The sequence below is a fragment of the Tricharina praecox genome (genome assembly GCF_024521635.1).
Source record: "Tricharina praecox strain CBS 144465 chromosome Unknown BZA05scaffold_5, whole genome shotgun sequence".
Classification (NCBI taxonomy): Eukaryota; Fungi; Ascomycota; class Pezizomycetes; order Pezizales; family Pyronemataceae; genus Tricharina; species Tricharina praecox.
The window spans coordinates 499,870-517,861 of record NW_026250407.1 but is presented as its reverse complement, the minus strand read 5'-3'; the positions used below and the strand labels follow the sequence as shown (position 1 = coordinate 517,861).

The window sequence follows — 17,992 nt, the reverse complement described above, 5'->3', positions numbered from 1 at the left end:
TGGTGGTGGTGGTGGTGGTGGTGGTGGTGGTGGTGGTGGTGGTGGTGGAGCCGGCGGAAACATTCGGCAGTGCCCAGGCCAGGCCGTGGGCAACGGTCGAAGCTGCGAGCTAGAGTGGTTTCCTGACCTGCCCCATGCAAGTGAAGCAATCGAAGCAAGTGAAACAAGTGAAAGGGAAGAGAACCGGAGCTGTATGTGTGTGGGGTGCAAATGGTCGTCAACATCACAGGATCCTTCAATGACCTTTACCCCGCGTCTGGTCCGCCAGCTATAGTATGGGTGGTAAGGTTATCGGTATGCCGTACTGTGGGCCATGAGTGATGCGATCCGCTCGCCAGTGGATTGGGCCCATAGTCTAATAGTAGATGGGAACGGGGCGATGAAACAAAAGTCGGGAAGCCAGAGCTGTTTGAGAGTGACATGTCACATCGGTAGAGTTGACAGCTGCTTTCCCGCAGTGCGCATGCAGGGTTTCACCTGGGGTCGCGTAGCTACTTGGCATGTAGATAGCTAGAGTGCAGTTGGTGGAGGTCGCAGATAGTGGGCTAGCTATCAACGCTCGCAAAGGCCGGTGTTTCCCTCCGTCGACCTGGGGCATCCCGTAGACCCTCGATATCCAGAGCGGTCCTCGAACCGGCTGCAAGTCGAAAGCTCGGCGGTTTAGCTTTTCCTCTGTCTCTCTTTCCCTCTCTCTTCGGCAGCCTTCGTTCAATCGGCCGGCGCCAGCGAAGGGTCCCGTTTTCGGCCAGCAAGAAGTGTGCTCGTTTACGTTTCGCCTTCGAGCCGATGCTTGCTTGCTTGATTGCCTGCTGGCCTGCAGGATCTGTTTGGTTACCTTCCGTCCTCTCGGTGCGTTGGTTGCTTTCTGAGCCGCAGGATCGGTTCGAGCTCGTCGCGCCGCCGCATCGGCTGGTGGGGATGAACAGTTCCGCGTTCTTTTTTTCCCTTTCCTTTCCTTGCTTGTGTTTTCTTTTTTCCTCTTTCTCTTCTTTCGTTCGTTTTTGCGCCCCAAGGGATTTCCTGGGCCATGGTTCATGGCAGGTGCAGACCCTTCCTTTTCGTGCGATGCAGGAAGAGCGCCGCATTCGTTTCGTGACTGCAGACTGCAGAATGCAGGGTGCAGACTGCAGTTGGTGATTTTTTGATTGCGGACTACACACACTCCCGTTGGCGGTGGTGGTGGTGCAGGCGGTGGTGGAGATGCTGGTGGGGTTGTGGCCTGTTGACCGTACATGCATGCTCCGCCTAGATCGCCGGCCCATGTGGATGTGGGTATGGCAGACGTTTCTTCCAAGATGGTGATAGCTAGTCAACGCAAGTGGTCTGCAAGAGACCCAATCGACGACATTTAGCTAAACGCCGACGATCCTCCAGTCGACTACACTACTCTACTATCCATACACGCATGCGCAGCCCCTGAAGATTGCGCTGGCGCTGGCCCGAGATTGAGATTGTCTGCTCCGCATCGAAGACGGGCAGCAAAGTAGCGGAGCGGAGTGAAGTAGGCGAGCGGAGTGAAGTAGGCGAGCGGAGTGAAGTAGGCGAGCGGATTGCCGTGCGGGAGCAGCATAGGCGAGCAAAGTACTATGATATGTACTCATCATAGTAGTAGGCAAAAGTAGGTAGGCGGCCGTGGACATCAACCGCCCAGAGTACTCTACTCTAGCTGCACTGGCTGCAAGCATCCTCCATTCCTGCTCCATTCCTCCTTTCCTCCTCCTCCTCCCCTCCTCTCTATCTCCATCCCTCCCACCCTCCCACCCCTCTCGCTTCACCCCCCCCCCCCCCCCCCCCCCTCCCTCCCGCCTAGCCCAAATCAACCTATTTCCAAAATACATACGCAGACACATGCCCCGTCTGATGCCCTATCGACCCTCTCAGCCCGCGCTGCATATTCGTCGGCGTTGACGGCCGGCCAGGCAGGACGCTTCTCTTTTCGGCGAGGCACATCGACGTGTCGAACGGCATTGCATTGCTCCCTCGCTCCCCTCGTCCAACTCCAGCGCGAAGAATGCTGGTGCTGGTTGCTGGTGCTGGTGCTGGTGCAGTCTGTCTGTCTGTCCGTATGCACGCTAAGCTGCCTAGGTAGGTGCTCTATGTATGTAGGTAAGCTAACGTTCGTTACCACGGACCATGGCATTGTTGGGCCCGGCAAAACTCTCCGACGCTTCGGGGGCCGCTATAGCATGGAGCAATCATGGGAAAAGAAACGTTGTCGGTGTCGGTGTTGTTGCTGTTGTCGTCGTCGTCGTCCTCGTCGATCGATGTGCCGCATGCCATGCCCCCCCTCCCCCGCGGTCGGGCCCAGCAGATGCATCCGTCCCTTCCTCGATCAGCGGTTCGATCTGTCGACTGGGCCACCCGCTCGAGTGAGTGCACGGCCAATGGGCAGTGCCGTGTGTCGCATTGCTTCGTTGCGACTGTCGACATCGACATTCTACGACAAATGGGTATCGAGTGGAGTGGATGCGGTGAAGCCTTGACCGGATGGGTCACGAGCGATCCCCTCGTCAATGCCCAGCAGCTGGACGTGAGGGCGAGGGTGAGTGGGCGGGCGTGCGTGCCTGCGCTCAGCGTTCCGCGTTCCGCGCGGAGCAAATGGAATGGCGAACAGGCGCTTCCTTCCTTCCTTCCTTCCGAGTGACAACCCGCCATCGCTCCGGTCGGCGGTTGCTGGGCCCCGACGTCCTGTAGATAGAGATCCCGCATGAGAGAGTTGAAACTTGTTGCTGCGTCTCGGAGCCTTGCCATCTAACCACCTTTTGCACGTGAGTTAATTGTGATTTATCATTTCCGAGCTGTACCGTACGATCGTACCCCATGACCACGCGTAGAATTTCAACTGCCCGTCTGCCTGCCCGCCTGCATTTACTATACGCTGCTGGGGCCAAGAGGCATGTGACGATCATCGTACGGTATCGTATACTCCGTATAGTCCGCATTTATGCTGTGGGGTCAAGAGAAGTGCGTTGTCGTCAAAATTGTCGCCGATCAAAGAGTCAAAGCATGGAATCGAGTGACCCATAGTGCATCACTCACTCCCAAGGTGCACACTCAAGTTTCAAGTACCTAGCTCGAGATCGGACAATGCGTTGACGTATGTAGATCCGCCCAGCAGGGCCAGCGCCACGGGAGATTCAACTCAGGCCTACGCCGCTGAACCGGCGCTCAACGAATGGCTACCCACCGGCTCGCACGTAACGTGGTGATTGGCGATTGGCAACTTGGTGGCGGCCAGAGCTGCATATATTTCATGCTTCTTGAACTATCACTCACCATGAGTTGGGCTTCACAACGCAGGCAGGGTCCGAGTGCTCGTGCTCTGAGGCTATCGGCAAGCAACAAGCACCAAGGGGATGGCGGATGGCGTAGACTCCCTCCGAGCCGTGTTGTGTTCCAACTTCCAAGCGTTTGGAATCTGGAGTCCAAAGACGTCAACAGTCGACCACAAACCAGCCCAGTGTTTGCCGTGGCTCATTGATAGTTGCCAGCAAGCAGCCAGCGGGGTTTCGTCCAGTCCAGCCCAGCACCAAATATAATGGCAACGACAACGACAACGACAACGACAACGACAACGACAACGACAACGACAACGACAACGACAACGACAACGACAACGACAACGACAACGACAACGACAACGACAACGACAACGACAACGTTTCCGGCTGGCTGGTGTAGTGGGAGGTATCATGTTACCATGTATGTACGTTTCAATTCCAAAGGCCAACCAAACCAACGGCCATATGCTTGACCAACACCTCTCTTCCCAGGTCCTCCTGCGCGGAGCTGACTCGACTCGACTGCACCGTACGTACGTACCGGCTACGTACCCATAGATCGCCTCACCTACTTGTTTACTTATTCAACCTCTCGCCTACCTTTGCGCGCCAAGATCAACGATCAAAGATCAACGGTCAACCGCGGCCAACCGCTTCTTCCAAGTTCCGGACACCTTTGGGCTTTCTCGGTGGGCTTTCTCGGTCTTTAAACTTTTGACACCACTACGGTACTGCTGCCACTGACTGCCACTGCCACTTTCGAGCATCCACCACGGATCCGTCGGCCCGCCCGCTCGCCCGCCTGGCGCTGTTGCATACCTAGGTACTTTGGTAGCCTCCGGGCATCCAGATTCCAAGCCGAACAGTCGGATCGACAGGTACCGTACTGTATTTCCTGCACCATCACCACCGCCCTGTAAGGCTGTAACCAGCATCCGGGGTCGGAGCGAGGTTTTGGAACGCGGGTTGTCGCGGAATAGGTGGGCGGATTGGAAGGGCCGGATCCGAGGAAGAGCTTGAGAAGCCGAGACACACAAATCCACCCAGGAAACAAGCGTACCAATAATTCACTGGGGATATGTATGTTTTTGCGGAGGGTAAGTGGAGTACTATACATGGGTAGTAAACCAAAAAAGAAGAAACCACAACCACGAATCGAACCCCAGTCGCCGAGTGCAAAAAGCCAAGACACCTGGCCGGGAGAGGTGCTGCCAGAAGAATTTTAATTCAGTTGAGCTACTTTGGCTGAAAGACAGTTTTTATAAAATCAATATGACGGACATGGTTGACAGCCAGGAAACACGTGGGCGCACCGGCTGCAGGTACTTGTTCGTTTATTTTTCTTCAGTACCTATTGCACGTAGAGAGCTGATCTAGATTATAAAAAATTTACGCACCTTTTTCCCCGACCGCATGGTGTTTCGGCAATGGGCTCGACGGCGCTGCACTCCCCTATGTCGCGGCCTCGCACCGCACCCGTCGCTGAGATCGTGGCTTTTGCTAGTTCCGCTTGTATAGGTACATGACGACTGCATGTACTGGTATTGGCTCGCAATGAGCGATGCGCGCATCCCGATCGTCCGTGGTGAATCTCGAACTGTGCACACGGAGATATCCCAGTAGGTATATATGTGCACAGTAACACTTGAGATATCACTCGCAGTGCAGGCAACAGCCCAGCCCAATCAAAGTCAGCCCGCAGCCCGGCGCGTGGAGCCCAGCCCGGGCTGGGCTGGTCTTGGCAGCCCGGCTGCAGCGAGTGAGTTGTTATGATGCCTCACACTGCTACTCTTCGTTGACCAACGTTTTTCCTATCTATTGTCGTAGAGTTACCCTATCAACTCTACGATCCAGCCCGCCCAGCCCAACTGATAGCCCGGGCTATCAGATCAGCCCACCAGCCCCAGCCCAGCCCATGGGCTTTTCGGGCTGTTGCCTGCACTGATCACTCGATGCGTGACATGAAGGACGCATCCTACACTTTTAGAGGAGCGCCTCCGCCAATATAATGAGTACTACAGCGATGCGATCCTGGAGTTCCTGGTAATGACGGACGTGGCAAGGAAAGTTCTGCCAGACTTAGATGCCGATATTCAAGCAATACAGTTCCCACCATGTAACAGAGGGTTTTGTGGAGTGTATTTTGAAATGCGGGCTTGGAACGACAACATGTGCGGGCTTGGAAGAGCCCAGTTGAGCTTGGAAGAATCGAGTGCTGGCAACAACAATGATTGCTCGCAACAACAAGGAGTACAAGCTTGGAATGATGTGGGACATTTATTTTTATTTTTTGCAAAGGCTCGGAATGATGGCAGCATGTGTTATTGCCGGTAGTGGACGTCCGGAGTGAACGAGAAATAAACACGGATAACTAGAGCGGTCAAATGAGGAGTGAAAGCCGTGTTCACCCCCGCCGACCGTCTATTATGCAGTCTACACACCGCAATTTTTTCTTTGCGGGATACATGAACCTCTCGGTCAACTGATTGAGTGATAACTCACAGATTGGATAGAGTGACAGGAATGTATGATTATCGTTCATGACTCATCACCCGCTTCTACTCACACCACCGTATCCCCATAACTCGAAGTTGAAAACCAGGCTGTCTAGGTAGCTTGATTGATCCCCTCGAGCTCCAGCATTCATCGTAAACAGTATGTCAGTATCCGCTCATTGAGGCATCCTGCTCTGCGGTCCGTCTTCTGATACTCAGCCTTCATTGAACATCACGTTAGGCTGGCGGTGGTGACTAAAGGCTGGGGTGTTACTGTTTGCTCAAGTGCGGTGACCGGTAGTATGGAATGATCACTTGCTGAGTGCCGCATGTTAAACACCGTGATGCTCAAGTTCCAAGACCATATGCGCCGCATTGTTGTCCGAGTGATACGAAAGAAAACCGAACTTTGACCCGCTACCGCACCGAATGTTGCAAGCACCGACCACCTGTCCTCCGAACGGCTAGTGGAATGCTCACAAGAACACACTCGTTCCCACAGTCTGCCATTCAAGCTGTTGAATCCACCGAGCTGCACACATTACACATCACATGTCCTCATGAGGATGTTCGCGGCTTGCGGGAAATAACGAAGAAAACCAAAGTCCCAAAAACCAGCATAGTCGAGTGAATTTTTATGCATCCCCAGCATTTCTGTCCTCGAACTGCTACACACTCGAGTTATGTACGAGGTTTTACGTGTGAGACGCTTGGATACGTGTGAGACGCTTGGATACGTGTGAGACGCTTGGATGAGTCGGCTTGGAAGAAAACCGCCAAGCGGCTTGGAATAATAGCTCCTCAAGCACAGTTATTCGAGCCCAAAATCCGGGCATCTAAGACTAACCTCGTCTGTAGACCGGGGTTCGATTTGCATAACGGATAAGCTCCCGCTCTCCCGCCCATCTGCCCGTCTTTGGATACTCTTTCAGGGCCGACTGAGATTGTCGGATGCCGAGTTGATGCATTTCCGAGTGCGGAGAGATAGGATGTCATTTAGCGAGATGAAGAACAGCTCTGACGAGAGGAATATCATATAGTTCAAGGTTCGAACCTCAATCCCATGCAGGCTCTACATACGGTTCCCCAAGACTACCTAAGAGACAAGCAGATCGGTAATGGATGTGTTTTTTTCCCGCAACTACTGAGCTGACGGGCACCACAACGAGAGATCGCAACGGGCCGTTCAATCATTCTTCCGTCTATGTATCGGTCGTGTGGGAGGCGTATTCGGGTAGATGAGGTGGTCTCCAGGACTGAGACCCGGGTTGTGATACTCTAGAATCATGCCTCGTTCCGGGAATGTGGGCGCAGTCTCTTCGGCCCTCCGAAATCGTGCGGGTTGTCCGGGAGATGTCAGAGAAAGACAGACGGACGGGACGGGGCGGGGCGGTACGGGTGGCATCCCTATGGTAGAGCGAATGGTGCGGTTGGCACTTCTGAGACAGGCTCCTCACATGGCAGCCCCAGGAATGGTAAAATCTAGCATACTGAAAGCGTGTTAATTGTCAAGAATCATTTGCTTCGTATAGACATATCTCAAACAGCATAACTTCTAGACATAACACGCTAATCTTCATCCATATCATCTAAAGGGAAGGAATACTAGAGAGCTCGAGCAATGAACTAAATCTTTGACTGCAGTCGTCGAATAGTGGATGGAGAAGATCGCGACAGAGACCCTTTGGGCCACGAGCTTCATCTAACCTACCGATGGACCGAGTCAAAGCGTGTGCTTTACTGAATCTCGTCGCTACAAGAGCTTGGGTCATCCGTATCTATGCATGCTTCCCTTGTTACATATCGTGACAGGCATTTGCTACATATACACTAGTTAGGGGAGTGTTGGTGGACATCGAATCGAGAACAGAAACTCGTTTTGCGGATACTTTGCGCCTGCCACGAGTTGTGGAACGGGTAGATCTGCTTATCTCGGCTCGTCGATCGTCACTTCCCGGGGGAAGCACATGCTCTCCGAGGGGTGGCGTGGCGGTGGTGGCGCTAACCCCAGCTCGAGAACATTCCGCCCCTCTTTATTGCCTTGCCCCACACATTACCGTCCCTCGTTCGCTCGCTCGATTCGAAGGATTTCATCAACGCCTTCAACTATTACTACAGAACCACGAACGCAAAGATGGTAATATCACTGACTCCCCTATTCTCTGTTTGCCGGCAAGTTTCTGATGAAATGGGGTTATTATAGAGCACCGAATCAAAGAAGAAACTCGCGCTCGCGGTCATCGACTTTCTTACCACCTCTACCACCGACGGCACCCTGAGCCCCGACGAGAAGGAGTCCATAGAGGTCGCTACCCAATGCATCGCGGATGCGTTCAAAGTCGATCCCGAGGATAAAGCCGCTGTTGCCGATGCCCTCGGCGGCCAGTCACTCGTGGCCATCTACAGCGTATTCGAGAAGATGAAGGGCAAGACAACACCGAAGCCTGCGGCCTCCACCACCCCCGCTGCCGGTGCCGGTACCAAGCAGCCAACCGATGCTGAGAAGGCAGAGGCCGAAGCTTTGAAGAGCCAAGGAAATGCTGCCATGTCGAAGAAAGACTACACTGGCGCTATCGATTTCTACTCCCAAGCTCTCAACATCCACCCCAACAACCCCATTTACCTTTCGAACCGTGCTGCGGCGTTCTCGAATACCGGAAACTATGATGCTGCGATCAGGGACGCCGAGACCGCCGTTGATACCGATCCTTCATACAGCAAGGCCTGGTCGCGCCTGGGACACGCGAGATACTCCAAGGGCGACAACCGTGGAGCGATGGAGGCGTACAAGGCCGGCATCGACGCGGAGGGCAACGGCGGAACTCCATTAATGAAGGTCGGATACGAAACAGCCAAGAAGAGGGTCGATGCCGAGGAGGCCGTCACGAGCCGGGGAGGACCTAGCAGTGGCGGGCCTGGTGCGGGAGGTCCAGGCGGTTTCGACATGGCGAGCATGCTCAACAACCCCATGCTCGCAAATCTTGCGAAGGAGAAGCTCGGTAACCCGGCTGAGATGCAGAACATGCTCAAGGGACTCCTCGGTGGTCAGGGTATGCCAGACATGAGCGAGATCGCGGGCCTTATGCAGAACCCCCAGTTTGCTGCGATGTATGGCTTCTACCCCGCCCTGGACTAAGAACGAGGGACCGTGCTGACTTTTTACGACTAGGGCTCAGAACATCCTTGGTAGCCTTGGTGGAGCTGGCGGAGCAGGTGGTTTCCCCGGCGGACCCGGCGGACCCGGTGGATTCGGTGGAGCTGGCCCCAATAATTAAACGGCATTTGGGAAGAGGATTCGTTTTTAATGTTTTTTTTCATGGCTTTCCGGGCCCCGGTTGACAAATCTGTTCGTGCATTGTTATCTACCTACTTGTTCATTTATCACCTTCCGCTGGGTGTTGTTTTCGATACGAACGATGGTGTTCACTACGTACCGAATCGCAAACCACCGGCGTGAGCCGGGCATTCGATTCCAAACATGGGCGGTGGCCGCCAGTGACCGCACTGCTGCTGTCTGACAGGAGTACGTAGTACGTCCAAGCCTACGGCACGGCACATAACCTGGACATGCAAGGCACCTGACCCCAACCCAACAGCCAGGGCGAACGAACCTGCATTAACGCATCCCGACCGACGTTCAACATGTCGCTCAGCTGGCCATGCTGAGTGCATCGATCCGGAGGGAAGCTGCATCACACAGCTCGAAGCTACCTTACCTCTCTACGCGACTGATAAGGCGGCCACGTGTATATAAAGCCCCCGACCACCCCGAAGCTCCTGACAGCCTTCGGGAACAGTCTGCACTCCCTTCGATCCTGCCAAGACCATCCCTGATAACAAGCGGCAACCTCCGTCGCTCGAACACTCACTTCAATCAGCCTTATCAACCCGCAGCACTCAATCGATGGCAACGAGCAGAGTCGATATAGAAGCTATCAAGACGACTGTATCATACGCCTCCCACGAGCTCCAAACCCTCGATGTCTACCACCTCACCAAGTCGCCGTCCGCATTATGGGTGATGTACTTTCCCCCTCCCCCCCTCCGTAGACGATCCCGCTGACTCGGTGTCACAGCTTCATACACGGCGGCGCCTGGCGCGACCCCCGCATCACCTGCTCAGCCGGCAACCCGCTGATCAACCACCTCCTCAGCGCCTCGCTGCCCATGCCCATCAACGCCGCATCCCTCAACTACCGCCTATCCAGCTCCCACCCCTCCCCAATCCGGCACCCGGACCACATAGACGACGTACAGGCCGCACTTCAGCACCTGCGCACGCACTACGGCATGCGCGAGTACGCTCTAGTTGGGCACTCCGCCGGTGCGACGCTGGCGTTCCAGGCGCTCGCCAGTGCGCAGCACCCCCCGCGGGCAATCTACGGCCTTGAGGGGATCTACGATCTCCGGGCGCTGGTGGCGGAGTACCCGGACTACCGGGGGTTCGTGGAGGGGGCGTTTGGCGCGGAGCAGGCGGGGTGGCCGGCGCCGCTGGCGCTGGGCGGGTATACGGGCCTCGTGGTGCTCGCGCAGAGCGATAGCGATGAGCTACTGAGCTGGCGGCAGACCGAGGAGATGAAAGGAAGGTGTGAGGATACGATCGGCGTGGGCGGCGGGTTGAGGGTCGTTAAGGTCGTGGGACGACATGATGAGGTGCTGGGCTGTGAGCGCGTGGCGGGCGTCGTCGAGAGGTACTTGAGGGAGTTGGTGTAGTGGTTTCATTGTGCTTTAGTTATGGCTGGATGACTTGGTTGGGCGGGCTGGAGTTTGGATCATTTGGGTTGGGTTGGATTGACTACTCTACATATGGGGATGTCGAGGAATGTTTGTGATTCGTCGGGGAATTCCTCGGTTGAACATTTTTATTGTATTTAATGATTCCCTCGTATGGTGGAGTAATACCAGTTGATGTACCTAGTGCGGCTCACCGAATGCAACTGGGCGGGCCGAGTGGCCGATGAGAGGGGTCACCTGTCAAGCGAGTCATTAAGATTGTGATGGAAGTTAAAAGGCACAGTTCAAGATTTGCTCAGTCAATTCAATTCAATTATATTCTGTCTATGAAATGGAAAGTGTCGTGGTGATTAAGACCCTCAATATCATATCAGTGTCCAACGAAACGCCAAACTCTTCAGAAAAAGGATCCCAAACCCCAGCACAAAAATATGTATCGGACCTTAGGTACGCCATCCTCCAATTATTAGGAGGTGGTGTTCGTAGGGTACGAGTGTATTCATCTTGGCACGATAGAATAAATTCCTTCAGCACGCGTAGGTAGGTTTCCTTCGGTGCTGTACACACAAATGCCAGACTGATAGGAGAGTCACTCCGTTCTTCACCTCTCTCCATGCGTCACTTGCAATGGGGCGGTGCGACCAATTGGTCAGGCAATCGATGTCTCATAAGTGGTGATCACACAATGCAGGTAAACGAGTGACAAACGAATTTAATTGTTAATCGTAGTTAACTGTGTTTCCACACAGCTCTTGGTGAGTAATTGCCCTGTCTTTAATCTAGTTAGCTAAGTGCTAATAAAGTTGACATGGGAAGATAAGGATATGTAAAGGAAGCAGTCAAATTCAGGCTCATTAAATCAGATTTTGGAAGGCTCTTCTCCCGAAGGATCACCCAAAAAAGATATTTTCATCATTTGACTGGGGGCTGCAATGGTGGGGGAGGATAAGAACTAACCATGCAACTCTAGCGGCATTTGGGGGCCGCTTCCCCGCTGTAATACAACGTGGGCTATTGGTTGAGGGTACTTGAGGAGAATTGTCAGCACTTGAACTCTTACGTTGTGCTGATTCATGATAACAAAGGATGCAGGGTAGGATCAGTAGTTGAGGTATAATCAAGACTCCCATCCCGGCGCCTCGGTGTGAATGAGACGCGGTTACCGCAAGCGGTGGGAAAGAAGGTAAGACAGTGTGAATACATATTTGTAAAGTATCATCATAAAGGGCTTGAGTATGGAAAAAAGGGGGTGGGAGTATGAACACGTACCACATGTGATGCTCGCACACGGCAAGTAGTGTGTGTTCCAGTGTTCTATGGCGAGCGGAAAGTTAGCACCTCGTACGTGCCAATAGTCGATTTGCCAGTGATGCAAAATAGCAACAGTATCAATCGGATCAGGTGACGATCGAAATCATCAAATGCCCCCTCCCGGCAACCCGGTTGTACATTGGGCGCTGCTACCGCAAGCGGTGAGAGGAAGTGATATGTCCGCCCGTTCGTTCAAAATTCGTCATGTGATTGATAGTTGCAGTAATTGAGGAGATGAGGATAATGTATGTACCTAGAGAGTAGACTCGGGTTAGCCATCATCGAAGTAACGATTGAGGAAGCGTCAAGTAATAATGCGAGTAGCAAAGACGTTGGTCAGACAAGGCTGAAACTTATAAAATAGACAAGGTTCGACAAAATATATTCCGAAAGAGCAAAGCATGTCAAGGTATCATCAACCCAACGGGAGGGGGTGATATTCGGGCACAATTGCGGGGCGATTGATGCGGGGTTACCAACCTGTCAAGATCAAACCATGTAGTTCAAATGCCGGAAAAGTGGGCCATCTGAAGCCACATGGCTCAATGGTGTGAAACTGCCGGCCTCACAAACGTTAACATTTTCATGTCTCTTCTGTCCTCCTGTTGTAACATTAGCGAATGTTCCCAACTGGTACTGCAGCAAAACCGTAAATGATCAAGATCAGAGAAAGCCCTGAGGCATCGTCCTCACAGAAAAATAGGAGTTGGATTGTTCAATGTTTTGTGTATCATCACTTAATGAAGCATGGCTGGCGAGACAAATGGTTGGAGAAGACATACTCAGTCAAACAATTGCTGTAGGTTTAGCTATTCATTAGACCAATGGTAGCTGGAATGGTAGTGACAACGGCAGAGAATGTGTGCGGTTGCGGTGATTCGTTGTTGTTGCTGCGGATGGTGGAGAGGATGGCAGTGAAGACGGAGGAAAAGTTCTCTTTAAAAAATCGAACTTTGATGTTTCGATCTCATTGGCGTGTCTTGGCGCCGTCGGCTAAATTCTCAGCAGCCACCTAAGCCACCTAAGCCACCTAAGCCGCATTCCGGAGACCCTTGGCAGGCTGTGTTTCTTGCTCAGCGCGCAGTTGCCACATCCTGTTACAAGCAAGCTCGGCCATATCTATCCCCCGAACCCCTCTCCTTCTCCACAACTATCTCGTCCCAAACCTCTCTACTCACCTAAACAACCACCTTTCTCCAAACTCGACCAAAAATCATGGGGCCCGGGGTACACGTACCCCTCCGCATGCTACGGTATGTAGCTATGCTCCTCTAAGTGGCGTTTATTAGCTCTAGGGAGCTTCCGCTGACCATCATGCAGTGCCGTAGTGCAACGCGGCATCACGGTGCTAAAGTCTCGTCTCGCAGCACCTCAAACAGCTGCCAAAGTCCTCGAACCAATCTATGCAACGGTCCCGCGTAATGCCCACCTCCACCCAGCTATCCGTCAGAGGATTGGTGGTCGCTGGTACTCGACTTCGGTAAAGAACATCCTTCGCCTCGCTGGCGAGGTCGCACCGCGTGCCACTCGTCAGCCGGCTGTTCGAATCTCAGTCGCTGGGAGGTTGACTACTCCATTCGCTTCCACTCTTCGACCGACGCTCACTGGTGGTGCCATCCCGCGATCGACGATGGGCTACTCTCTCGGTGGCGGTGCTCGCTTCTTCTCACATGGCCCCGCGGCTCCAGCCCAGGTCTTCGGCCAAGTCTCATGCGCCATGCGAGCCTTCGTGAACTCTGGCAAGGACAACTACCTTCGCCAAAACAGCAAGATGGGACCCATTAGTGTGCGAGCCCAGCTTGCTGCTTCTTTAGCCCAATCAAACGCACCGGGCGCATACGTCGACTTCGACTTGTCGCCGACCATGACTTGCATCAGCCCACTTAGCGCCGTCCACCGGTCTCTCGACAATGAGGATTTCCTCAAAGACCTTACTGCCGACTTCGGTGCTATGATGGGAACTCTTGTTGCCGTCAACGCCGACATCCGGAGTTTGAGCACCTTGGGAGATCTCCCAGTCTCGCTTGCCGGACCTTCCGGTAACATCCTGAGAGTTCACTTCCGTGGATGTGAAAAAGATTTTGTCGAGAAGCTTTGTGATGAAGTAGGTGTTAAGCGTGGCGTCGTTCATGAGGAGGAGCGCTTCATGTTTGGCATGCTAGCTCCGGGATCAGTCACCTGGCAAGAGATGATGAGTGACTCGCCGCCCTTATCATCAACTTACTCGGAAGACGGCTTCGAAGACGAAATCAAATCGCGAATCACTGGGTCCGAGTCGCTGGGCGAAGAGGATTACTACTTCGATCCTGCCGATAGGCCGGTCATGCTAGCGAGTCCTGGACTAATCTCGTCAAGCAGCTCCGGAGACTACGGTGGGTTGCAAGGAATCCACCGTTTCCTCGAGGAATGCGATGAGTATCGGTCGGGACTAAGCACCAATCGATACTAGGTAGTGATGAGGGAGTCGGAGTTTGAGTATTTGCTTTTATCGGGATTTGTATTTTTGACCACGAATTTGTCATTCTTTGGAGGGTGTTTAGCATATGAATTTGAACTTGAAGGATCCGCAGTCTTTCCTTACTAATATGAATATTATCTCTTTGCTTGATGGTTGTGTACCTATGTTACTTGGGTGCCAATGAGGAACATGGCGTCCTTGACGAAAGTGCATGTTAAAGTGAGCCGACAGGTGTCTAAACTGTAGTCTGTAAAGAAGTGCAAGCTCTGACGAGAGTGGCTGTTTATATCGGGTTTCTGAATGTGGGGAGACGTAGGGTGATTTCTGGTGAGCTGTCCGTCCGGTCACGTGACATAGTATCGTACGGTAACCGAGTTAAGGTCGCCTGAATATCGCTATTATAGTTCAATTGATATGCTAGATACACCTGAAAAAGGAACTTTTTATGTTATTGAGCTTTGACAGTAATGCCTTGGAACTTGACAGCCATGAGCTCAAGCTTGACCGCCGACGGAGTCAAATGGTGGCCTAGGATCAGCCACTTACCCGGTTTTTAGGTGGGTCTCAGCCCCACTCATTGAGCACCACCCCACAATTTCATCCACGTTCTTCAATTCATCCCCTCCACCGAGACCTGTGCCGCCGAGTCAGCAACTTTCATCCAGTGTCTCAACCTGTGAACCGTGAGATCCTCATTATCACGGTAAGGGAAATTCCCCCCTCTTTACTCAGCGCAGGTTATTTAATGAATCCACAGGGATCACCAAAAGCTTCCTCCACGTACAATAATTTGAACCGGCACGCTCATCCTCCTCCACCTCCTCCACCGTCGCCATGCCGACCCTTTTAGCATCGAAAGATGCCGCCCTATTCCGCACTGTGGTCAAGTGCTATGAACAGAAGCAATACAAAAAGGGCCTGAAGGCGTGCGATGTCAGCTACCAACTCCAACTCCGCTTGTCGAGAAGAAGTCAGGCGCACTAACTGTCACTCGCAGCAAATCCTACGAAAGAACCCGAAGCACGGCGAGACCCTAGCAATGAAGGGATTGATAACCAACTCGTTGGGTAAAACGGAGGAAGCCTTTGCGATCGCCAAGGAAGCGCTGAAGTACGACATGAAGTCTCACGTCTGCTGGCATGTTTACGGTCTTCTCTACAAGTCAGAGAAGAACTATGAGGAGTCGATCAAAGCTTACAAGATGGCGTTGCGGTTCGAGCCAGACTCGCAGCAGATCCTGCGGGATCTTGCCCTGCTGCAGATCCAGATGAGGAACTACGATGGTTTGGTGGAGACGCGCAAGACGATTCTGCAGACTCGTCCGCAGCTGAGACAGAACTGGACGGCCGTCGCGATCGCTTACCACCTGGGCGGCCAGTACGACGAAGCGGAGAAGGTCCTGGTTAAATACGAGTCGACAGTCGAGGGGAAGGTGCCGAAGTGGGACACCGAGCACTGGGAGGCATGCTTGTACAGGAACAGGATCATTGCGGAGTCTGGAGACACTGAAAGGGCGCTGGAGCATCTGGAGACTATCGCCAAGAACTGTCTGGACAAGGTTGCGTTGCTGGAGAGCAGGGCGGAGTACCTGCTGAAGCTGGGCCGGAATGAGGATGCTCAGAAAGCCTACAGGGCACTGCTCGACAGGAACCCCGAGCAACGAGCATACTACACAGGGCTGGAGAAGGCTATGGGAATTGAGGCCGATAACCGGAAGGAAGCCAAGGCGCTTTACGACGAATATGCCAGCAAATTCGAGAGAAGCGACGCACCGAGACGAATTCCCCTGGATTTCCTCGACGGTGACGAGTTCCGGCAAGCGGCAGACACCTACCTGCAGGCTAAGTTGAAGAAGGGAGTCCCGTCGACATTCGCCAACATCAGGGCCCTCTACGCCGATACTGCCAAGCGGGAAACAATATTCGATCTCGTCAACTCGTATTATGAATCGCAGAAAACGGAGGTAGCATCTGGTGAATCTAACGGTTCATCGAAACCTTCGCTCTTCAGACTGTGGACGCTGTATTTCCTTACTCAGCACTACGATCACTACCGCACACGGAACATGGACAAGGCACTCGAGTACCTCAACGAAGCACTTGAACTTGCGCCGGAAACCGTGGAGCTGCATATGACCGTCGCTAGGGTATACAAGCACGCCGGGGACCTTCAAAAAGCCGCACAAAAGATGGACGAGGCGCGTAACCTGGATAAGAGCGACCGATACATCAATACCAAGACTGCGAAGTACCAGCTCCGCAACGACCAAAACGACGAGGCACTGAAGACGATGAGCCTGTTCACTAGGAGCGAAGCCGTTGGCGGGCCGCTTGGCGACCTCTTGGAAATGCAGTGCGTCTGGTACATCGCCGAAGACGCGGAATCCTACCTCCGACAGAACCAGCTCGGTCTCGCATTGAAGCGATACCAGTCCCTCTGGACGATCTTCGAAGTTTGGACAGAGGACCAAATCGACTTCCACCCCTTCTCCCTCAGGAAGGGCCAGATCAGGGCTTACATCGACATGTTGAAGTGGGAAGACACTCTCCGCTCTCACCCGATGTTTTCACGCGCGGCGTTGGGCGCCATCCAAGCTTACCTTAAGCTCATCGACATTCCAGTCCTTGCCCAAGGCGCTATGGCAGACGGCGAAGCAGCGAAGTACGAGTCCATGCCGGATGCGGACCGCAAACGCGCGATGAAGAAGGCGAAGAAGGAGGCACAGAAGGCACAGGAGAGGGCTGCTGCTCATGCGGTGGCAAAGAAGGAGGAAAAGAATAAAAACGCACAGGTGGCGGATCCCGAGGTTAAGAAAGTGGATGCGGATCCCCACGGAATCCAGTTGGCCCGCACGGACAAGCCACTGGAGGAAGCCGCCAAATGGCTCAAGCCTCTGTTGGAGAATGCTCCGGAGCATTTAGAAACCCAGTTGGCCGGATTCGAGGTTCAGCTGCGCAGGCGTAAATGGACGCTGGCGCTCCAATGCCTGAATAAGGCGATCGAGTTGGCACCAGAAGATCCTAGAGTACATGAGTGCAAGATCAGAATGCGTCACGCTGTCAACCTCCTGTCCGAGGACGAAGAGTTCAAGGCTCCCGAGTCGAGAGATGCGCTGCTTGAGGGGGTTGAGAAGGTTCTATCCAAGGACACAGATCTGTCCAAGTGCAACGAGGACTTCTTGGAGAGCAACAAGAACAGTTTTGCGCATGTTCGTTCTGGTAACCAACCCTACTATATCCATCCATATTAACTTGAGCTAACGGGATCATAGCCCTGCGGATACGTCATCTTTTCAGACCAGAAGAGAAGGATGTGTCTATCCTCCTGTCGACACTGGACGATGAAAACATCACCCTGACCGACGCGGTGGAGGGACTGAAGCTCTTGCATGCGCTTCGGGTGGACGAGAAGGAGTACAAGGAGAAGGCTGCTAGCAAATTCCCCGTTGCCAAGGTGTTCAAGAAGACTCAGTAAGGGATTAGAATTGGATAGGGCAAAAAAGCGAGCATTGGATCTTTGGGCTGGGGGAGCGAGAATGGACATGGGCATGAAAATTGAATCGCCAGACCTTTAGGTTTGGGAACATCTCTTGCGAGCCGTTTTCTCGTGCGTTGGGGAGCTATACTAGACTTGCTAAATTCTGCAAGACTTTCCTTTTCCTTTTCCTTTTCCTTTTCCTCTTCCTTTTCCTTTCCTTTTCCTTTTCCTTTTCC

At 53.3% G+C, this 17,992-nt stretch overlaps 5 protein-coding genes across 5 annotated transcripts; all 5 read left to right on the top strand.

The window, feature by feature from the left end:
• Nucleotides 1-898: 898 nt before the first annotated feature.
• Nucleotides 899-1,256, top strand: BZA05DRAFT_389574 (uncharacterized protein). Its single transcript, XM_051482794.1, has one exon. The coding sequence runs from the start codon at nucleotides 919-921 to the stop codon at nucleotides 1,135-1,137; it is 219 nt and encodes a 72-aa protein (XP_051341987.1). The 5' UTR covers nucleotides 899-918; the 3' UTR covers nucleotides 1,138-1,256.
• A 6,463-nt stretch (nucleotides 1,257-7,719) lies between these two features.
• BZA05DRAFT_217191 (glutamine-rich cytoplasmic protein) lies at nucleotides 7,720-9,243 on the top strand. Its single transcript, XM_051479669.1, has 3 exons — nucleotides 7,720-7,913; nucleotides 7,980-8,884; nucleotides 8,946-9,243. The coding sequence occupies exons 1-3, from the start codon at nucleotides 7,911-7,913 to the stop codon at nucleotides 9,049-9,051; spliced, it is 1,014 nt and encodes a 337-aa protein (XP_051341986.1). The 5' UTR covers nucleotides 7,720-7,910; the 3' UTR covers nucleotides 9,052-9,243.
• Nucleotides 9,244-9,731: 488 nt separating this feature from the next.
• BZA05DRAFT_321332 (Alpha/Beta hydrolase protein) lies at nucleotides 9,732-10,483 on the top strand (the record flags this gene model as incomplete). The annotated part of the gene is made up of 2 exons (XM_051480447.1): nucleotides 9,732-9,799; nucleotides 9,853-10,483. Coding segments are annotated over 2 exons (699 nt in total), but the record flags the coding sequence as incomplete, so codon positions are not given.
• A 2,431-nt stretch (nucleotides 10,484-12,914) lies between these two features.
• BZA05DRAFT_349188 (uncharacterized protein) lies at nucleotides 12,915-14,586 on the top strand. The gene is made up of 2 exons (XM_051481247.1): nucleotides 12,915-13,074; nucleotides 13,142-14,586. The coding sequence occupies exons 1-2, from the start codon at nucleotides 13,037-13,039 to the stop codon at nucleotides 14,268-14,270; spliced, it is 1,167 nt and encodes a 388-aa protein (XP_051341984.1). The 5' UTR covers nucleotides 12,915-13,036; the 3' UTR covers nucleotides 14,271-14,586.
• Nucleotides 14,587-14,868: 282 nt separating this feature from the next.
• BZA05DRAFT_217111 (NMDA receptor-regulated protein 1-domain-containing protein) lies at nucleotides 14,869-17,895 on the top strand. Its single transcript, XM_051479668.1, has 4 exons — nucleotides 14,869-14,982; nucleotides 15,037-15,212; nucleotides 15,277-17,497; nucleotides 17,551-17,895. Exons 2-4 carry the CDS (start codon nucleotides 15,114-15,116, stop codon nucleotides 17,751-17,753), a joined length of 2,523 nt encoding a protein of 840 aa, XP_051341983.1. The 5' UTR covers nucleotides 14,869-14,982; nucleotides 15,037-15,113; the 3' UTR covers nucleotides 17,754-17,895.
• The last annotated feature ends 97 nt before the right edge of the window (nucleotides 17,896-17,992 follow it).